This window comes from Oryza sativa, chromosome 8, assembly GCF_034140825.1.
Source record: "Oryza sativa Japonica Group chromosome 8, ASM3414082v1".
In the NCBI taxonomy this organism is placed as follows: domain Eukaryota; kingdom Viridiplantae; phylum Streptophyta; class Magnoliopsida; order Poales; family Poaceae; genus Oryza; species Oryza sativa.
Genome location: NC_089042.1, coordinates 3445727 through 3464623, shown reverse-complemented (window position 1 = coordinate 3464623; position 18897 = coordinate 3445727). Strand labels below are relative to the sequence as shown.

The window sequence follows — 18897 nt, the reverse complement described above, 5'->3', positions numbered from 1 at the left end:
TTGAACACCAAACTGTCTTAATCCTAAAGCTAAATGCATCAACCAAACATTTGTCATATAGGTTGTGTTTAGTTCCTTGGCCAAAATTTTTTTAAGGATACGGACACACATTTAAAATATTAAATGTAGTCTAATAACAAAACAAATTACAGATTCCACGTATAAACTGCGAGACGAATTTATTAAGCATAATTAATCTGTCATTAGCAAATGTTTACTGTAGCACCACATTGTCAAATCATGGCGTAATTAGGCTCAAAAGATTCGTCTCATAATTTATATGCAAACTGTGCAATTGGTTTTTTTTCCGTCCACGTTTAATGCTTCATGCATGTGTCAAATATTCGATGTGACTTTTTTAGTATAAAAAAATTTGAATCTAAACACGGCCATAATCCATCTCAATATCTTACATGTATGTAAGATACGTACGTACAATTATATAGCAACTAATTAATAACCACCCCTTGCCGGCCACTAATCGTAATCAAACGAGGACGGTCAATACAAAGTTACGGACTAATCCTATTTAATTACCCATCGTTTTCTCACTGTTTAATCAGCTAATCACCTCCACGTCGCGACAAAGACGTAGTAGCTCAATGCTCACGTACACATAAAACCCCACACACCTCATCACTCTCCTTCCACACTTTCTCTAGCTCATCAGCTTAGCTAGCCATTCCACCTCCATCGTCCATGGCGATGGCGATCGCGACGGCCGCCTTGCTCTCTCTCCTCGCCGTGCTACGCGCCGGCGGCGATGTCGACGATGGTGGCGGCGCGATCATGGAGCCCTGCCTCGCGGCGGCCGGCGTGCGGAACGTGACGGCGCGCCGGGAGCGCGACGCGTACGACGCGGCGCTGCGGGCGTCGGCGCAGAACCTCCGGTTCGCGGGCGACGGCGTGGCGAAGCCGGCGGCGGTGGTCGTGCCGGCGACGAGGGGCGAGCTGCGCGACGCCGTGCGGTGCGCGCGGGAGGCCGGGCTCGGCGCCGTGCGGCTCCGGAGCGGCGGGCACAGCTACGAGGGGGTGTCGTACACCGGGGAGGACGACGGCGGGTTCGTCGTCGTCGACCTCCTGGCGCTCGACGGCGTCCGCGTCGACGCCGCGTCGCGCACGGCGTGGGTGGAGTCCGGCGCGACGCTGGGCCAGGTGTACCAAGCCGTCGCGGCGGCGAGCCCGGCCCTGGCGTTCTCGGCGGGGTCGTGCCCCACCGTCGGCTCCGGCGGCCACATCGCCGGGGGAGGGTTCGGCTTCCTCTCGCGCAAGTACGGCCTCGCCGGCGACAATGTCATCGACGCCGTGCTGATCGCCGCCGACGGCCGGGTGCTCGACCGCGCCGGCATGGGCGAGGACGTGTTCTGGGCGATCCGTGGCGGCGGCGGCGGCACGTGGGGCGCCGTCTACGCGTGGCGCATCCAGCTCGTCCCGGTGCCGGAGCGCGTCACGGCGTTCGTCGTCAACCGGCCCGGCACCGCCGAGTCCGTCGCCGAGCTCGTCGCGGCGTGGCAGCACGTCGCGCCATGGCTGCCCGACGAGTTCTACCTCTCGGCGTTCGTCGGAGCCGGCTTGCCGGAGATGAACCGGACCGGCATCTCGGTCACGTTCAAAGGCTTGTACCTTGGGCCGGCACACGAAGCGGTCGAGATACTGACGGCTAGGTTGCCCGAAATCGGGTTATCGGATCTGAACCCGATAGAGATGAGTTGGATCGAATCCGTCGTCTTCTTCTCGGGCCTACCTCAAGGGAGCTCTGTGTCCGATCTGACGGACAGGGTGCTCCACAAGAAGAAGTACTTCAAGGCCAAGTCGGATTATGTGCGCCGTCCGATGCGCATCGGTGAACTGATCAGAGCCATTGATCTCTTATCAACGGAGCCAAAAGCATATGTTATCCTGGACCCGTATGGCGGGGCGATGGATCGGATCGGGTCTGCAAGTCTACCATTCCCACATAGAAGAGGTAATATTCATGGTATCCAATACTTGATCGAATGGACGGCGAATGATGATGATCATAGAGAGGAGTATATGGACTGGATACGCCGATTTTATGAGTTTATGGGATCATATGTACCAAATAGCCCACGTACCGCGTACATAAACTACATGGATCTTGATCTAGGCATGAACAATTGGTCTAATCTTCGAATGTATGGAGGTGATGGAATCCCTAATCCAGAAGTCGAGGCGGCACGGGTATGGGGCGAGAGGTACTTCTTGGGAAACTATGATCGACTGGTACGTGCCAAGACTGCTATCGATCCAGACAACGTGTTTCGCAACGCGCAGAGTATCCCTCCACTTGGGAGTCGGAGGATGAGTAGGATTCCACGTGGCATCTCACCCAAGATTGCATCCAAGGACAAAACTTATGATAGCTAGGTTTGAACATACAAACAAAATTGCTAATGTGGGTGTGTTTTGATTTGATTTTGGGCGTGTTGCTTTCATGTGGTGCTGCCCATAAGGATGAGTCGTGTTCCTTTTGGGGAGAATTGTGATTTGGATTGGTAGATACGGCAGAAAATGAGAGGTTGGATTGTTAGGTTTTGCCTCCATTTGTGAAATGATCAATGTCATATCAAATATGTAAAAAAATTGGAACAATGATAAGCTTGTGGATTAGCTAGAAGGACGTACTGGACCGTATATTCTGTCGTATATTCTCCTTCATTCGCTTTGATGCCATGCAAATTGCAGAACTGAAGGAAAATGCTGTGAAACTATATGCCAATTCGCAACAATTCAACAAGTTTTATCATGTCTTCAAAAAAACAATTTCTTTTCATGATGTTCAGGCTCAATCTGGTTCTTGTCATTTGTGAATTGTGATCGTTCTGCCTTTTCTGAATAAACACAAGGCAGGGTTGATGATACTCCCCACATAATGGGCCGGCCCTTTTTTACGAACGAAAGCACTTTTGGCCCATCGAGTCCATCAGAAATGTTGCTTACACAGATCCAGCCCCACTCGAACGGCCCGGCCCGCATACAAGCCGTAAAACAATTCTGGCCCACCCAATTATTTTAAACTTGAAAAATAGATTAATATAATTTTTAAAACAACTTTCCTGTATTTTTTTTAAAAAAAACACATCATTTAACGATTTGGGAAACGTGAGCTTGGAAAATGATAACTTTATATCCTTTGTCGTTGAAAAGAACGCATCCAACGTTTACATTTTTTGAGGGTTCGGGTAGGTATAAAAGGTCATTGCAAAAACTTTCATCATACGATTTTTCATATTTTCGTAAGTCTAATTTGTACTGTAACTCTGAATCCGTTAAATTTGCATTCATGAATTGTAAGTTTTGGCCTGAAATTAGTGCGGTCTCAGTCTCTCAGCATACATATTGTAGCTTTTTTATTTCTATCCCCAGCAGCTATAAATGGTCAATCCAATTGATATATATTTTTTTTAGCAAAATTGAGTTTCCCAGAAAAAAAATTCCCCAGACATTAACTAGGGTGTACGTCAACGCCATCATGTCTGGTTGAAACCGCGCCCTGGTGTTAGTCGATGACTCGACGTCGTCAAATAAGAGCTTTAATTTTTAGAAAAAGGTCAAATGTGCAGTTCAGTTTTGGTGAATTATTTAGAGTTGTGTATAAAACACTTTATTAAAATTCAAGGTTAAGGAAAAAAAATATGTAACACATATCATATTTGCATCTAAAACATTCTAACCGAAAGTTAACAAGGTAAGCAGTGGACTTAGTCAATAGTCTTCCCCTGTACTAGGAGCAAAAATTCAACTGGCAATTTTGACAAAATGCATTAAACTCTTGAAATTTGCATACTCCCGGAAGCCGTCTCATGACTGTACAGCATCAACATTAATTATGTTTTTGATGGCTTAACAGACCGATCCATCCCAACACACCTCTCCATCTATATAAATACCTTAACATATGTCTAGCTTTCACATATCTATCACTTTCTCCTTAGCTCCTCTTGCCATCATGCATGCCATAGCTGCAACCCTTGTGCTCTGCTTCTGTCTACTGCATCCCACAACCTCTAATGCTCAGCCACCATCAAACATCTCTTCCTGTCTACTCTAAAATGGAGTCAGGAACTTCTCCCTTCCCCTGTCTCCCAGCTACACCACACTCCTTGACTCCATCCAAAACCTCCGCTTTGTGCTCCCTGATGTTAGCAAGCCAGTTGCGCTTGTCATCCCGACCTCCAAGTTAGATCTCCAGTGAGCGATTCTACGTCACGGAGTAGTTCATTGGCAATCCGTGTGCGTAGCAGTGGACACAGCTATGAGGGTTTGTCATACACTGTGGAAAATCATGTCCCTTTTGTTGTGATAGACCTTATGAACCTCAACCGAGTCCATGTTGACTCGGTCTCAGGCACTGCTTGGGTCAAGTCGGGTGCTACCCTAGGTGAGTTATACTATGCAATAGGGCAGTTGAATAGGTCCTTGGCATTTTCGGCTGGATCGTGTTCAACGGTCGGCATGGGAGGGTTTGTATCGGGTGGAGGTTTCGGTCTAATATCACGCAAGTTTGCGCTTGCCGCTGATAACGTATTGGATGCTATTTTGATGGACCCAAATGGGAATGCCTTGAACCGTGGATCGATGGGTGATGATGTGTTTTGGGCCATTCGAGGCGGTGGTGGAGGGAGCTGGGGTGTAGTGTATGCGTGGAAGCTCCAACTCGTCCATGTTCCACACAGCATCACTGTGTTCAGCTTGAATAGAACCGGGCCGCTAGAACAAACTGCCAAGTTGATGCATAAGTGGCAGTTTGTTGGGCCACATCTGCCCGATGAATTTTACCTCTCGATTCACATCTTAACGGGGACATCAAATGGTAATGTCTCCATGTCCTTCACCGGCCAAGTCATTGGACCGAAACAATATGCCATGTTAGTGCTACATCACACTTTTCCAGAGTTAGGCATTGTCGAGTCAGACCTATCTGAGATGAGTTGGATCGAATCGACGGCCAAGTTTGCTAGGCTCAACTCAACCGCTGATCTTACTAATAGACGGCTTGGGATAAAATACTACTCTAAGAGCAAGTCAGACTACGTCCATTCACCAATCTCGATGCAAGACACAATCAAGATCATCGAATATCTATCGAACGGTCCACAAGGGTTCATCCAGCTTAACCCTTATGGCGGCGCAATGGCTCGAATAGGGAGCTCTGAGTTACCATTTCCATACCGGGCTGGATACTTGTATAGCATCGAATACAATGTGTCCTGGAAGGCGTCGGATAATGATCGAGCAGATGAGTTCATTCGATGGTTGAGATCATTCTATGCGTATATGGCTCCCCACGTGTCTAAAAACCCTCTAGCTGCGTATGTGAACTACTTGGACCTTGATCTGGGCACGAACACCTGGAGGAATGCTACAGATGGAACTTCTAATAACTCGGTGATTCATGCAAAATCATGGGGTATAAGGTACTTCTCGAAGAATTTTGATCGGTTGGTTCGTGCAAAGACAATGATTGATCCTGAAAATGTGTTCAACAATGCACAGAGCATTCCTCCTCTACAGTATTAGAGGGAACAGGCAATGTATTATGAATTACTGATAGGTGAATTTCTGATCAATTAATAACATGAATATGCAATGTCAGTGCATGTTACTCTGAAACTCTCTGGATGTTATCCGGGTCTAAATATACAAGATACTTACATATAATCCATTGAAATATCATACTTATAGTACAGCGTAGATGTATGATCATACAGAATGAAATCCTCAGAAGCACACGTTGCTAGTAGTCTGATCATAACATCTCAAATGAATCGTGTACAATACACATGCACATTAGGATTTTTTTTTTCTGAACCTTTTCAAGTAACCCGGTCTCTTCACACACATGCTCAATAAACTAAATTGTTTTCGAATAGGCTGCAATATTGCAAACTGGGAAGTAAATGCTTCAACACTTTTATGCATTTCGCATAATTAAGCGAGTTTACGAGCTCTTCCTTTTCTTCTTTTGAAAAATATAAGGGTGAAAATGTCTTGCAGCAACAAGAATAGCGAAAGGAGATTGGGAGAGCACGTAGTCTCGTGTTGAGACTACAGTTTCCAACTGATTGAGGGCTTTCAAAGGAAGACCTAAGTCTACATTTATTTAGACTTAGAGATGATCAAAAACATTTTCTTCAATTATGGATTGATACACTGTAATTTTCCCTGTAATATATTGAGGATCAAAACGAATAAATTAACTAAGTTAAACGAGTTGTCTGTGTTTTAAAAAAAATCTATAAAACTAATATATTGATAATTTTTGAAAAAAAAAGTCCCATTGAAACAAAATCTACTCTCTGGTCAAATATCTAAGGGTGTGTTTAGTTTCTGAAAAAAGTTGGAAGTTTGGGGAAAGTTGGAAGTTTGAAAAAAAAAGTTGGAAGTTTATGTGTGTAGGAAAGTTTTGGATGTGATGTGATGTGATGGAAAGTTGGAAGTTTGGGGTAGTTGGGAGTGAACTAAACACGAGCATTCATCTTATTCAAGATATTTATGTTAATATCATTCATTTTGTTGTGATTTGTTTTATTAGTAAAGATATTTTAAGCGTGACTTGTATTTTTTTTCATATTTATACTAATTTTTTTAATAAGACAAATGATCAAAAGTTAACAGCAGCGAAGTATAACAAAAAAAACACTTATCTTTTTCCTTTTGTTTTAAAAAGGAAAACAATCTCCTCCTCTCTGCTTGTAGCTAGCTTCATGTTAAAAGAAATCAATTATCATCCTAATGAATTATAGTAAGGTAATTAACTGGTAGTCTAGGAGGGCAGTTTTCATCACTATAATTCTATAAACCTAACCAGCTGAACTCCTCTCATTTTAATGTTTAAGATGGTTTTGTACAAGGTTCAAAATCCTCTTACGTTACCACACATCAAATTTATCTGGAACTTCCAGGATCGGAAATTAACAACTATATATATATATGTGGTGGGTTTTATCAAGATTCTTCCATTGCTAGCAGCAAAAATTCAACCGCTTGACAAAACTAATGCAATGGATGTACTATGATTTGATTTTAATTTTCAACACCTGCAGCATCTATAAAAGATCTTCAGATGTGTCTAAGTTTCACATATCTCTCACTTTCTTTGTATCATCCACTTGTTGGCCCTCCCTGCCATGATGCACTCCATAGCAGCAGCAACCCTTGGACTCTGCTTCTTCCTACTGCATGCCACAACCTCTAGTGCTCAACCAACAACCATCTCCTTTTGGCAGAAATAGTGGGGATAACATAACTTGCTGAGATGACAGATGATCAAACAAGCTCATGTGAGGTGTAATGTTCAGATGTATAGTACTAGGCAGGGTGCATCACTACCATATCAATCGTTTAATCACTTCTCAAACTTTTAATGCAATGACTTGTGAACACATGACATGAAAATTTCAGAGTTGCAAGCTAACACGAACTTTGCTTCTCTGAAAATTGTCTTGTTCTCTCCAGGTTCCAGTGCTAATAATTCCCATACTGCACAATGGTATGCCATCTTCAGAGCTTGTGAGCAGGCTGCATATGCTTAGTTTCAGCTCATTATTCTCTCATATTTGACAAATATTCCTTGATTTGTTACAGCAAGCTCATTAGACAATGAAAAGGATTTTAGAGAGAGTTTTTCTTTAACACGCACTAGTATGATGCATAAGCACATCAGGATTTTCAGAACTTCTTTAACCCTCCTCTCTCCACACAAATGCTTAGAAAACTGCCACCACTGAGCCCACTCCCATGAGAGCAATTTCCAGAACCACAAAAGTTGGACCATTCAATTCTGTAGTGGTGGTTTAGTCAAAGTCTTCCCTGAAAGCAATCTGCAGTCTGTACAAAACACAGCTATATATCTGTGTGCTCACTACCACAACAAACCTCAACCTATCTCTCATGAAGTCATGAGTCCCACCATTTCACCTGTCCTGGTTTTCCTCCTCCTATCACTTCATCAGAGCATATGCTCCAGTGCTCATGATGCTGCAAGTGCAAGCAGCTTCTCCTCCTGCCTTGCCACCCATGGTGTCAGCAACTTCTCCCTCCCTGCATCACCAAGCTACAATACCACCCTCAACTTCTCCATCAGAAATCTCCGGTTCACGCTCCCCGATGTCACCAGGCCGGCAGCCATCGTCCTTCCCTGGTCAAAGGAGGATCTCCGGCGAGCCATACTATGTGCACGCAACAGTTCGCTGGCGATCCGTGTACGCAGCGGCGGGCACAGCTACGAGGGCTTGTCATACACCACGGAGAACCATGTCCCCTTCGTTGTGATCGACCTCATGAACCTGAACCGTGTCCAGGTTGACTCGGTCTCGGCCACAGCCTGGGCCGAGGCCGGTGCGACTCTAGGTGAGCTCTACTACGCCGTGGGACGGTCGAGCCAGTCCTTGGCCTTCTCAGGCGGGTCGTGTTCCACCATCGGCTTAGGTGGTGTCATCTCCGGTGGCGGCTTTGGGTTGCTGTCACGGAAATTTGGGCTCGCCGCTGATAACGTATTGGATGCGGTGCTCGTTGACCCGAATGGAAGAGTCCTTGACCGGAATTCGATGGGCGAAGACATCTTTTGGGCAATTTGCGGTGGCGGTGGCGGGAGCTGGGGTGTGGTGTATGCTTGGAAGCTCCGGCTCGTGCCGGTTCCTCACAACGTCACCGTATTCATCGTTGACCGTACTGGACCGGTCGAGTACGTAGCTGGGTTGGTTCATTGGTGGCAGCATGTAGGGCCCAATCTACCTGACGAGTTCTATCTCTCAGTGTATTTTCCTACTGGATCATCAGATGGTAATGTCTCTGTCTCATTTGAGGGCCAGGTTTTAGGAACAAAACAACAAACCCTGTCAGTGTTGAGCCAAAGCTTTCCAATGTTAGGTGTCACTGAGTCTGACCTAAGTGAGATGAGTTGGGTCGAGTCAACAGCCAAGTTCGCCAATGTTGGCACAGTCTCTGACCTATCGAATCGGTCGCCTGGAACAAACTCATACACTAAGAGTAAGTCTGATTATGTGAAGGCACCAATCTCGAGGCATGACATGGTTGAGATCGCCCGATACCTATCAGCTGGACCACCAGGGTCCATCATACTTGACCCTTATGGAGGTGCCATGGCTCGAATCGGGAGTGACGCGACACCATTCCCACATCGAGCTGGCATCCTCTACAGTATTCAGTATACTGTATATTGGGGACAATCGGATCAAGCTAGGGCTAATGAGTACATCATATGGCTCCGATCGTTGTACACATACATGACCCCCCATGTGTCAAAGGATCCCCGTGGTGCGTATGTCAACTACCTAGATCTAGACTTGGGCGCCAACAACTGGACGCACCCCATAGGTGGATCATCTATGGAAGCAGTGGCGCGTGCGAGATCTTCTTGGGGTGCAGCATATTTTGGGAACAATTTCAATCGGTTGGTCAGCACCAAGACGACAATTGATCCAAGCAATGTGTTCAATAACGCTCAAAGCATTCCCCCTTTGAATTAGTTCTAGTGAAAATGTCAAATAGAAATGAAACTGGCTGTGTTCGGCAGCAATGGATTGGGAGAATAACTGCTATGTTTTTTTACAAGAATTTTTTTATAAGAAAGCTGCTTTAAAAATTATATTACTCCATTTTTAAGTTTTAAATAATTAATATTTAATTAATTATACGCTAATGGCTTATATTGTTCTACGTATCTCTTCAATCTTTTCCAACTGCAAAATTTCTTTTGAGAATATGCAGTATCTTTCACTTGTTCTGGTCCCAACTCGAAGAGAAAAACTTCAGTCCAATGTTGTGGGCTTGTGGCTGGCTGATGTTTGCTTCTACTGTAGCACAACAGTGGTAGGTGTATGGTGGTGATAGGCGCAGGTGAACAGTGGAATCTTACACACGAAGCATCGGATCTGACCAAAATGGAATCTCCCGTTGTTGTTGCGACCCTGATGGCGACTTAATCCATCAGATAATCAAGGAGTGGTAGTCCTCAAAAAAATAATCAGGGGTGGTTGTAGCTAGTGCCGTTTGGCTTGGAGCCATTTATATATAGTATTACTGTAATTTTCGCTCATTTCGTCAGGCTTTGAGCGCTAAGATGGCTTGACATGGGCACATGCATTGGCTGTAGCTTTCAGAGTCTTTGAAGCCTTTGGCTTGTTCATCTTAAATTCAAGCATAGTATGCTGTACTATGCTAACGACTCTTCGTTGAACAAGTTAATTTTTCAAGCTGACACTTAATCTGTAAGGAAACAGTTCAATGTAAGAGCTCCAGAGAAGCAAAAGCTTCTAGAAGACTTTGGCCAAACTGCTCTACTATAGAATATTAGGATGTGTGGTTTACCCTTAAAAGAGTAGGATAAAAATTCAAAAAAATAACAGTAGGATAAAAGTCATAGTGATCAATCCTAATAATTTAATTGTAACAATGCCTACCTCAAATGACTCTTTGCAACTCTCTAAATGACAGTTCAGGCAGGACCGCAAATAGTTTTTAGTTAAGAAATCATGGTGGAATTGGTTTTTAATTTCTGTATTTGACAAGAAACAAGTTGTGAGTACGTCTGTGTATTTCGCTTGCATAGTTGTGTACTTGTGTGTCTTATAACTGAGGCCAGGGATGCAGAACATTTCTACTATCTTAAAGAAAAATTTTAAAAAAATTTGGGAGTACATCTGTGTATTTTTGGTCGAGGCCAAGCCGGCGAGAAATTCCGGTCCAAAATTAAAAGAAGTGAGCTACGCATAGCAGAAAAGCTCTGTGATATTAAACAAGAAAAAAAAAGAGGCAAGTGTTGGGCTCATTCGTGGGAGGATCATTCTAGTAGTAGTACATATCAAGGAAAAAGTCCATGGTGACTCCCTCAGCTATTGGGTGAATTTGATCCGTATCCCTCAACCATAAAACCTGGTATATCGACTTCTCCAACTCTTAAAACCAGTATATCGACTTCTCCAACTCTTAAAACCATGCAAAATGATTTTCTCAATAGTATTGATTAGTGGTTTTTATTTACGTGCCATTCACGTGGCCTTTTAGAAGGCAAGTGCACCCCTTTGGAAGAAGCAGAGGTAGGGATGAAAACGGAGCGGATACGGACGAATAATGCTCATGCCATATTCGTTTTTATATTTTTTGCCGGATATGGATAGCTCGAATATGAAAAAAATACGGATTATCTCGAATATGAATAAGAATCGAATATGATCGGACACGAATATGGAAACAATTTTTTCTCGGAACATGAAAACCAACTCAGTTTTTAATAGAAACAAATATCAACATATATAATTAGCTCATTTTATATAAAATATAGTATAATTTATAAATATTTTTAAAAATTTAAATAATATTAATAGTGTGGACTAGTGTTAAGAGATAAACTACTATTAAAATCTAAAAAGGTATATTGAAAGTCATAGAGTTATAAAGAAATGGAGTATGTCTCATGGCTTCTACGGATATCCGAATAGCACTATTCACCGGATATCCGAATTATTATCCGTATAAGACAGAAATCTCGATACCATATTCGTATTCGTATCCAGGAGAAAATATCCATATTCGTATCCGTATCCAAACTATACGGAAATTATCCTATCCGAAATGTATCCGTATTCGTTCTTCTTTGAAGCGGATGGAAACTATCCGCTCCGTTTTCATCCCTAAGCAGAGGGGATAAGTTAGTAAGGTGATGATGACCTAATGCTACCTATTCGAGCTGGTTGACTAATGGCTTGTAGTCGGAAAAAGGCAAGGACAGGCTTGACGCCTTACGCACATACTCATCCACCTCATCCCCATCGTCATGTGTCCTCTTCTCTGACAGATCCATGGTCACAGCGGTGTGAGAGAGATGACGAACGATGTGGCCGCGATGAGGGAGAGTTGCTCGGAAACATCACCATGCATCGGCTGCCCGACAAAGTGGCCTATCTCTCTTCTCGATCCGCGCAACGAAGGTGGTGAACCACCACGCCGCCTACTCCACCACACCGTCGCGCGTCCTATTTTATCTGTCGCTGCGCTGTTGGCTACTACAATCTGTCCTCAACCTCCCGCCGACCGCCGTCGCCTAGATGCTACCGAGAAGATATAGGGAGGAGAAGACGGTGGAGGTAGAGAAGTAAGGAGAGGGAGAGGATGATACAAGGGCCTCGCTCTATTTTTTTTTTAAAAGAAAAAAATATGTATGCCTAGGCTACGACGTGGATGTTAGCTGAAGTCATCCTAACAAACATTCGAGGGAGTTGTTTTCTATTGGTTTTAAGCTGTGTTCGACATTATACTCTCTCTTTTTTAACTTGTACTTCCTCATTTTTTACGCACACATTCACAGATCAACACATAATTAAACCATCACGTTGAAAGCTCACGTTTGGTGGTGCGCTGCTCCGATGGAGGCGGCACGGACGGAGCAGCAATGGTGAGACGGCACGGCACGGTAAGCAATAATTGGAGCGCCCCGCAATCACAATGCATGATCCATCCATCCGTGACACGCAGTACACTAGTCCGTGTGCAGCCTGAAAATCATGACGAATGAATGCCCAGCCCAGACACGAAAACGACACTCCTACTCCACGCTTGCACGCCCACAGCACAGTACTACAGTGCACGCAGTCAATAAATAGTACTTCAGCCGGAGTGGGACACAATTATTTATTTATGGCGCCACCACGGCTCATCTCATCGGCCCAATCCCTACATCAGTACCCATGTCTTTATGGTGGAATAAGTTAAAATGTATATATTTGTAAACGAGAATTAATTTACAAATAAAACTTATATATATATATGTGTATGTTTTTAACGTTTAAAAATAAATACTGAAAAATAAACTATGATTTAAAAAAATCAACTTCAAGATTAAAAATTTAAATTCTAGCTTACAAACGTAAGCATAAGCGAAGGGAAGGGATAAGATTGTCAGTGAGAGACGAAGGGGTTGTTTAGATTGTGACCAAAATAAACCTTACTCCCTCCATTTCATGTTATAAGACTTTCTAGCATTACCCATATTCATATATATGTTAATGAATCTAAACATATATATCTAAATTCATTAACATATATGTGAATGTGGATAATGCTAGAAAGTCTTATAATATAAAACGGAGGAAGTACCATATTTTGGTAAGTTGGTACTATTTGCAGAATTTCTTACTCTTACGTATTTATCAAAGTTTGAGAAGAAATTAGATGTATGTCGAAACATGAATTCGGCAATAATAAAACGGGGTAGCGTACGAGACCTAAAAGTGGATGGATGTGGAGACAAAGGATTTAGACAGGTTCAGGCCCTCTCAATGAGAGGTAATACCCTACTCCTGTTTGGGGATTTGAATCCGCCGGGTGTATTATAGATCTGACGATCTAGTTGTCTCATGCCCCCTAGAGGGCCTCCTGCCCACCTTATATAGGACGGGGGGCAGGATTACAAGATAGAAACCTTAACCAATACGGTATCGGTTTCCTAAATCTACTTTACAATCTTATCAAACCAGGACTTTAGGCCGTTTCATAATACACAGGGAAACGTAATACCCAAGTCATGATCTGTTACATATTATATATATATAAATTATCCCCTATGACTAGTCGGATAACCATGCCGTATGGGTATGGGGTACCCACAATATCCACAGTAGCCCCCGAGACCTTCGCAGTCGAAAAGATAATCTTCTCTCGAACCAGATTACTCCAAAGCCGAGTGCTTCAATCATCTTTGTCATGGTCTCCCGAGTACTTTTACCAAATCTGAAGACTGTGGAGGGCTGGAAAATAAAGTCAGGTGCACCGACTAGATGCACCTAATAGGTGTAGCTCCCGACAATGTGGTTAATTGAACAAACCAAGCATATAGTCAAGGAATAAATAATCCAACCAACCGAGTGGTTTCGATAATCGTAATCAACCAAGTGACTTGATATCAATATATAGCATATGCGGTGTGAATCCCTGAATAACATGATCCGAGTGATATACCGACTGCTTTGTAAAATATGATGAGTGTAACCTAAAGTTGGCTACATTATTGAAAATTCACATAGCAAAACAGCTATAAAAAAGCTTGTATGTTGTGAATAAAGAAATTTCCAAAGTATTGGGCATACGCCATGCGCACACTGCTTTAACAGATGTGCTTAAGTCCCTAGAAGACACATGGTTCCACCACACCTGGAAATATATGGCATATGTGGTATAAAATCCGAGTAAATAAACTCATAAAGGATTTACCAACCGCCTGAAAAATGACCACAATATATAATCAGCCTAAGCCATAATATTGGTCAATAAAAATGCACACTTACGTGGCAAAAAGCAACGATATTGTATCCAATCAATTGCTTAAAAACCCAAACAGCACCATGACTATATTAAAAAGTCAGCGGGGCAGCTATATAAAGCTTTACTGTTTGACACCTTTTAAGATGCATTGTACCAACTCCTAAAAAGTTGAGTAACTGCGGTATAAAAGGATTTTAAGGTATTGGGCACTTGATCACGCGCACTTTGGCCTAAGCAAAAAGTGCCTAAGTCCCTAAAAGAACGTGACAGGCCACAACTGAAAATATGGGCTGCAGACATATTAGGCCTAGGCCAAAAAATATGCCTTCGACACCCTTTAAAGGATGACGCATGTAACATGCTCCCGAGTAATAAATCTTCCGGGTAATATAGACCAAGTGTAGCTCATATGAATAGCTTCTGATCTGAATGATTATCCCTTATGGGATACTCCAAAATAAATATAATAATTGAATCCCGACTGGCGCAAGTATTCGGTTGATAGCCCTTACGGGGAATAATAATTGGTCCAGTCTTTGAGCATAGAAAATAGACTCATGACTATGAATCCATGTGGAATGTATCCGGAACAAGTCCAAATTGGAGATATAATCCTCACGCTTGAGTTGATGAGCCCCTGAGCATATAGCTTGTCCTTCTGTCATAGTCAAAATTGTCCATTGATGGTAGCTGACGCAGTTGGCATAGAGACAAGACGACCAACATAGAGATAATATTGCCCACCAGAGGTGGCAAAAAATATTGGTGGTAGTGAAGATAATGATACCAATCAAAAGTGATGAAGTTGCACAGCCATGGAGGCGAAGAAACCAGTCGGCAGTAGTCAGGTCAGCCATCAATGAAGATGAGAGCGCCCAGCGATAAAGTTGTGTAGCCATGGCAGCGAAATAATCAGTCGGTGACAGACGAGGCAAATCAAAGGCGATGACAAAATCCACCAATCATGGAGATGAAGAAAATAGTCGGCGACGACAAATGCAACTGACATGATGAAGATGACGATGTCGGTGATCCAGTCAATAGCAGCGTCACAACCAATGATAATGACAAAGACGCTCATCAGCATTTGCATAGTAGGTCAACCGTCAAGGTGAAATAATAAGTCGGCGAAAACATAATCATCCATTAGCAACAGCGGAGATGTCAGGGCCGATGAAGCAGAGGTGCTGGTGATGATGTCAGTGACAATAATCCATCAAATTAGTGTTATAACTGTTGTAGATGCTTCACTTGGAGGAGAGTTGATGTTGTTGCCCAACTCGTCTAAACCGAAATATTTAAAGTTGTTGAAGTAGAATGTCTGCTCCGAATCAAAGATGAAGATAATGACTCCTGGAGTTGACTCGTTGGTTGATGAATTGATTTCTTCAGCCTGACATAAAATTTGTCAAATTTTGAGCCTTATATTTGTGTAGCCCCCGACTCTTTGGTTAGTTGGGAAACAACTGAACATAGAGTCGAGAATTATAGCTTCTTGTCGTCGAGTAGTCATTGCTTGATTGAAGATATGTGTTGAAGATGTCCAAGTAGAAATCCTGAATATTGGAGAGCCTCTTGTTGTAGTAAAATAACATGGCATCGTATGCCGAGATGTCGAGGCTAACAAAGACGTCGTGGTTGGTGAAGTAGCAAAACTCGCGAAGTAGCAGCAGTAGAGTTTGCCAGTGCCGAAGATAATAAAGATGAAGTCGCTCTACCATGATGACAAAGTTGCATTGTCGTGATGAAGTGAACACGAGTCGGCGGCAACAGAAGCAAACTGGTAGTGAAGACGCGCAGTTGTGAAGATAAAAGCACCAGTCGGCGACAGCATAACCAGTCGGCGACGGAAAACGATGATGTTTATCAGTAGTGGTAGCTGTCTAAACCAGACGTAGAGGTGAGGGCACTAGTCAGCAGTAGACGTAGACAGCTTGCGTTGAAGATGATGATGCCTATTAGCGGTGACGGTGATGTAGCCAGCCGTGAAGAAGATAGCATCAGTTGGCGTCATAACAGGCCAGCCGTGCAGGCGGTGACACCAGTCGGCGGCGGCGAAGGCAAGCCGGTCGGTGAAGACGTAGACGCCCAACAACGGCGGCATAAAGGCCAGCCGTGCAGGCGGAAACACCAGTCGGCGGCGGCGAAGGCAAGCCGGTCGGTGAAGACGTAGACGTCCAACAACGGCGGCATAAAGGCCAGCCGTGCAGGCGAGGACATCGGTCGGCGGCGGACGAGGCGGCCGGTCGGTGAAGACGTAGACGCCCAACAATGGCGGCATAAAGGCCAGCCGTGCAGGCGAGGACATCGGTCGGCGGCGGACGAGGCGGCCGGTCGGTGAAGACGTAGACGCCCAACAACGGCGGCATAAAGGCCAGCCGTGCAGGCGGAAACACCAGTCGGCAGCGGCGAAGGCAAGCCGGTCGGTGAAGACATAGACGCCCAACAGCGGCGGCATAATAGGCCAGCCGTGTAGGCGGAGGCACCACTCGGCGGCGACGGAGGCAGGCCGGCGGTGAAGTCGTAGACGCCCAACAGCGGCGGCATAAAGGCCAGCAGTGCAGGCGGAAACACCAGTCAGCGGCGGACAAGGCGGCCGGTCAGTGAAGACGTAGACGCCCAACAACGGCGGCATAATAGGCCAGCCGTGCAGGCGGAAGCACCAATCGGTAGCGGCGAAGGCAAGCCGGTCGGTGAAGACGTAGACGCCCAACAACGGCGGCATAAAGGCCAGCCGTGCAGGCAGAAACACCAGTCGGCGGCGGCGAAGGCAAGCCGGTCGGTGAAGACGTAGGCGCCCAACAACGGCGGCATAATAGGCCAGCCGTGCAGGCGAGGACACCAGTCGGCGGCAGCGAAGGCAAGCCGGTCGGTGAAGACGTAGGCGCCCAACAACGGCGGCATAATAGGCCAGGCGAGGACACCAGTCGGCGGCGGCGAAGGCGAGCCGGTCGGTGAAGACGTAGGCGCCCAACAACGGCGGCATAATAGGCCAGCCGGTCGGTGAAGACGTAGACGCCCATCAACGGTGGCATAATAGGCCAGCGTGCAGGCGGAAACACCAGTCGGCGGCGGACGAGGCGGCCGGTCGGTGAAGACGTAGAGGCCCAACAACGGTGGCATAATAAGCCAGCGTGCAGGCGAAAACACCAGTCGGCGGCGGACGAGGCGGCCGGTCGGTGAAGACGTAGACGCCCAACAACGGTGGCATAATAGGCCAGCGTGCAGGCGGAAACACCAGTCGGCGGCGGACGAGGCGGCCGGTCGGTGAAGACGTAGAGGCCCAACAACGGTGGCATAATAAGCCAGCGTGCAGGCGAAAACACCAGTCGGCGGCGGACGAGGCGGCCGGTCGGTGAAGACATAGACGCCCAACAACGGTGGCATAATAGGCCAGCCGTGTAGGCGGTGACACCAGTCGGCGGCGGCGAAAGCAAACCGGCGGTGAAAATGTAGACGCCTGACAACGGTGTTGTGACCAACCAACCGTATAGGCGAAGACACCAGTCGGCGGCGACGACGGCGAGCCGGTGGTGATGTTCTGACTGATCCATTCCTGGAGCGTAAGAGATAAGCTTAAAGCCATGAATCCCTTTTATGCATATCTGGATTTGGATCCTGCAGAACAAACATATAGGATGAGTAGTATCTGATGTAAATATAATACTCGAGAAAAATTCAAACAGTTTATAAATACGTATTTCTTCTCTTGTTAATTTTGATTTCCCCGAGCAGATGACTCATTACGTTTAAACACTCTGCCCGACTAGTCATAGCCACCAAGCACTGGGAGTCGGCCTAAGCACTTCCCAAACATGCATATGAGTGACATGAGTTCGTCATTAATGGAACAAAGCTTCACGGATCGGAGTTTACTACTCGGGTACTTTTGCAATTATTAAGAGCAGAAAATAAATTTATCTCATCTCTATGCTTTTGATTTATTCCGAATAATACTTAGCACCTTGCGTTACTCGGTCCATCCAACGAGCCCCCGGGTGCTAGGAATCGGCCCAAAGGCAACCATCCATTGGCAAACCAAACGGAAAGCATAGGAAGATAGAACTCCATTACTCGATAGGTACTTTTGTACTCAGATTATGTCGCAAGCAATCAAGATAAATATTATAAAAAATATGATATAACATCTGTAGCCCCCGACTCACTACTCAATGGAAGACCAATTGGTGTAGTGAGGCAGAGGAAAAGGAAAAATATCATATAAAGAATAAAATAAATGATGACTTAGCTTTGTAATATTCCCCTTGGTGATGGCAGAAGTGGCCAATGTGGGAACAAAGTCGTCCATCAATAACAATGAAGACACCAGTCGGCGGCGACGAAGGCGGTCGACGGTGAAAGCGAAGATGCCCACCAACGGCGGCATAATAGGCCAGCCGTGTAAGCGGAAACACCAGTCGACGGCAACGAAGGTGAGCCAACGGTGAAGATGTAGACATCCAACAACGGCGGCATAATAGGCCAGCCGTGCAGGCGGAAACACCAGTCGGCGAAGGCCAGCCGGTCGGTGAAGACGTGGACGCCCATGAACGGTGGTGTGACCAGCCGACCGTATAGGCGGGGACACCAGTCGGC

The 18897-nt window shown here is 45.3% G+C and overlaps 2 protein-coding genes and 1 pseudogene across 2 annotated transcripts; all 3 read left to right on the top strand.

Annotated features, from left to right (window-relative positions):
- Nucleotides 1–634: 634 nt before the first annotated feature.
- LOC107275898 (berberine bridge enzyme-like D-1) lies at nt 635–2667 on the top strand. The gene has a single exon (XM_015793698.3). The coding sequence runs from the start codon at nt 700–702 to the stop codon at nt 2386–2388; it is 1689 nt and encodes a 562-aa protein (XP_015649184.1). The 5' UTR covers nt 635–699; the 3' UTR covers nt 2389–2667.
- Nucleotides 2668–3970: 1303 nt separating this feature from the next.
- LOC107276279 (berberine bridge enzyme-like D-2) lies at nt 3971–5541 on the top strand (annotated as a pseudogene).
- Nucleotides 5542–7893: 2352 nt separating this feature from the next.
- On the top strand, nt 7894–9764 carry LOC4344706 (berberine bridge enzyme-like D-2). Its single transcript, XM_015793253.3, has one exon. It carries the CDS (start codon nt 7923–7925, stop codon nt 9510–9512), a length of 1590 nt encoding a protein of 529 aa, XP_015648739.1. The 5' UTR covers nt 7894–7922; the 3' UTR covers nt 9513–9764.
- The last annotated feature ends 9133 nt before the right edge of the window (nt 9765–18897 follow it).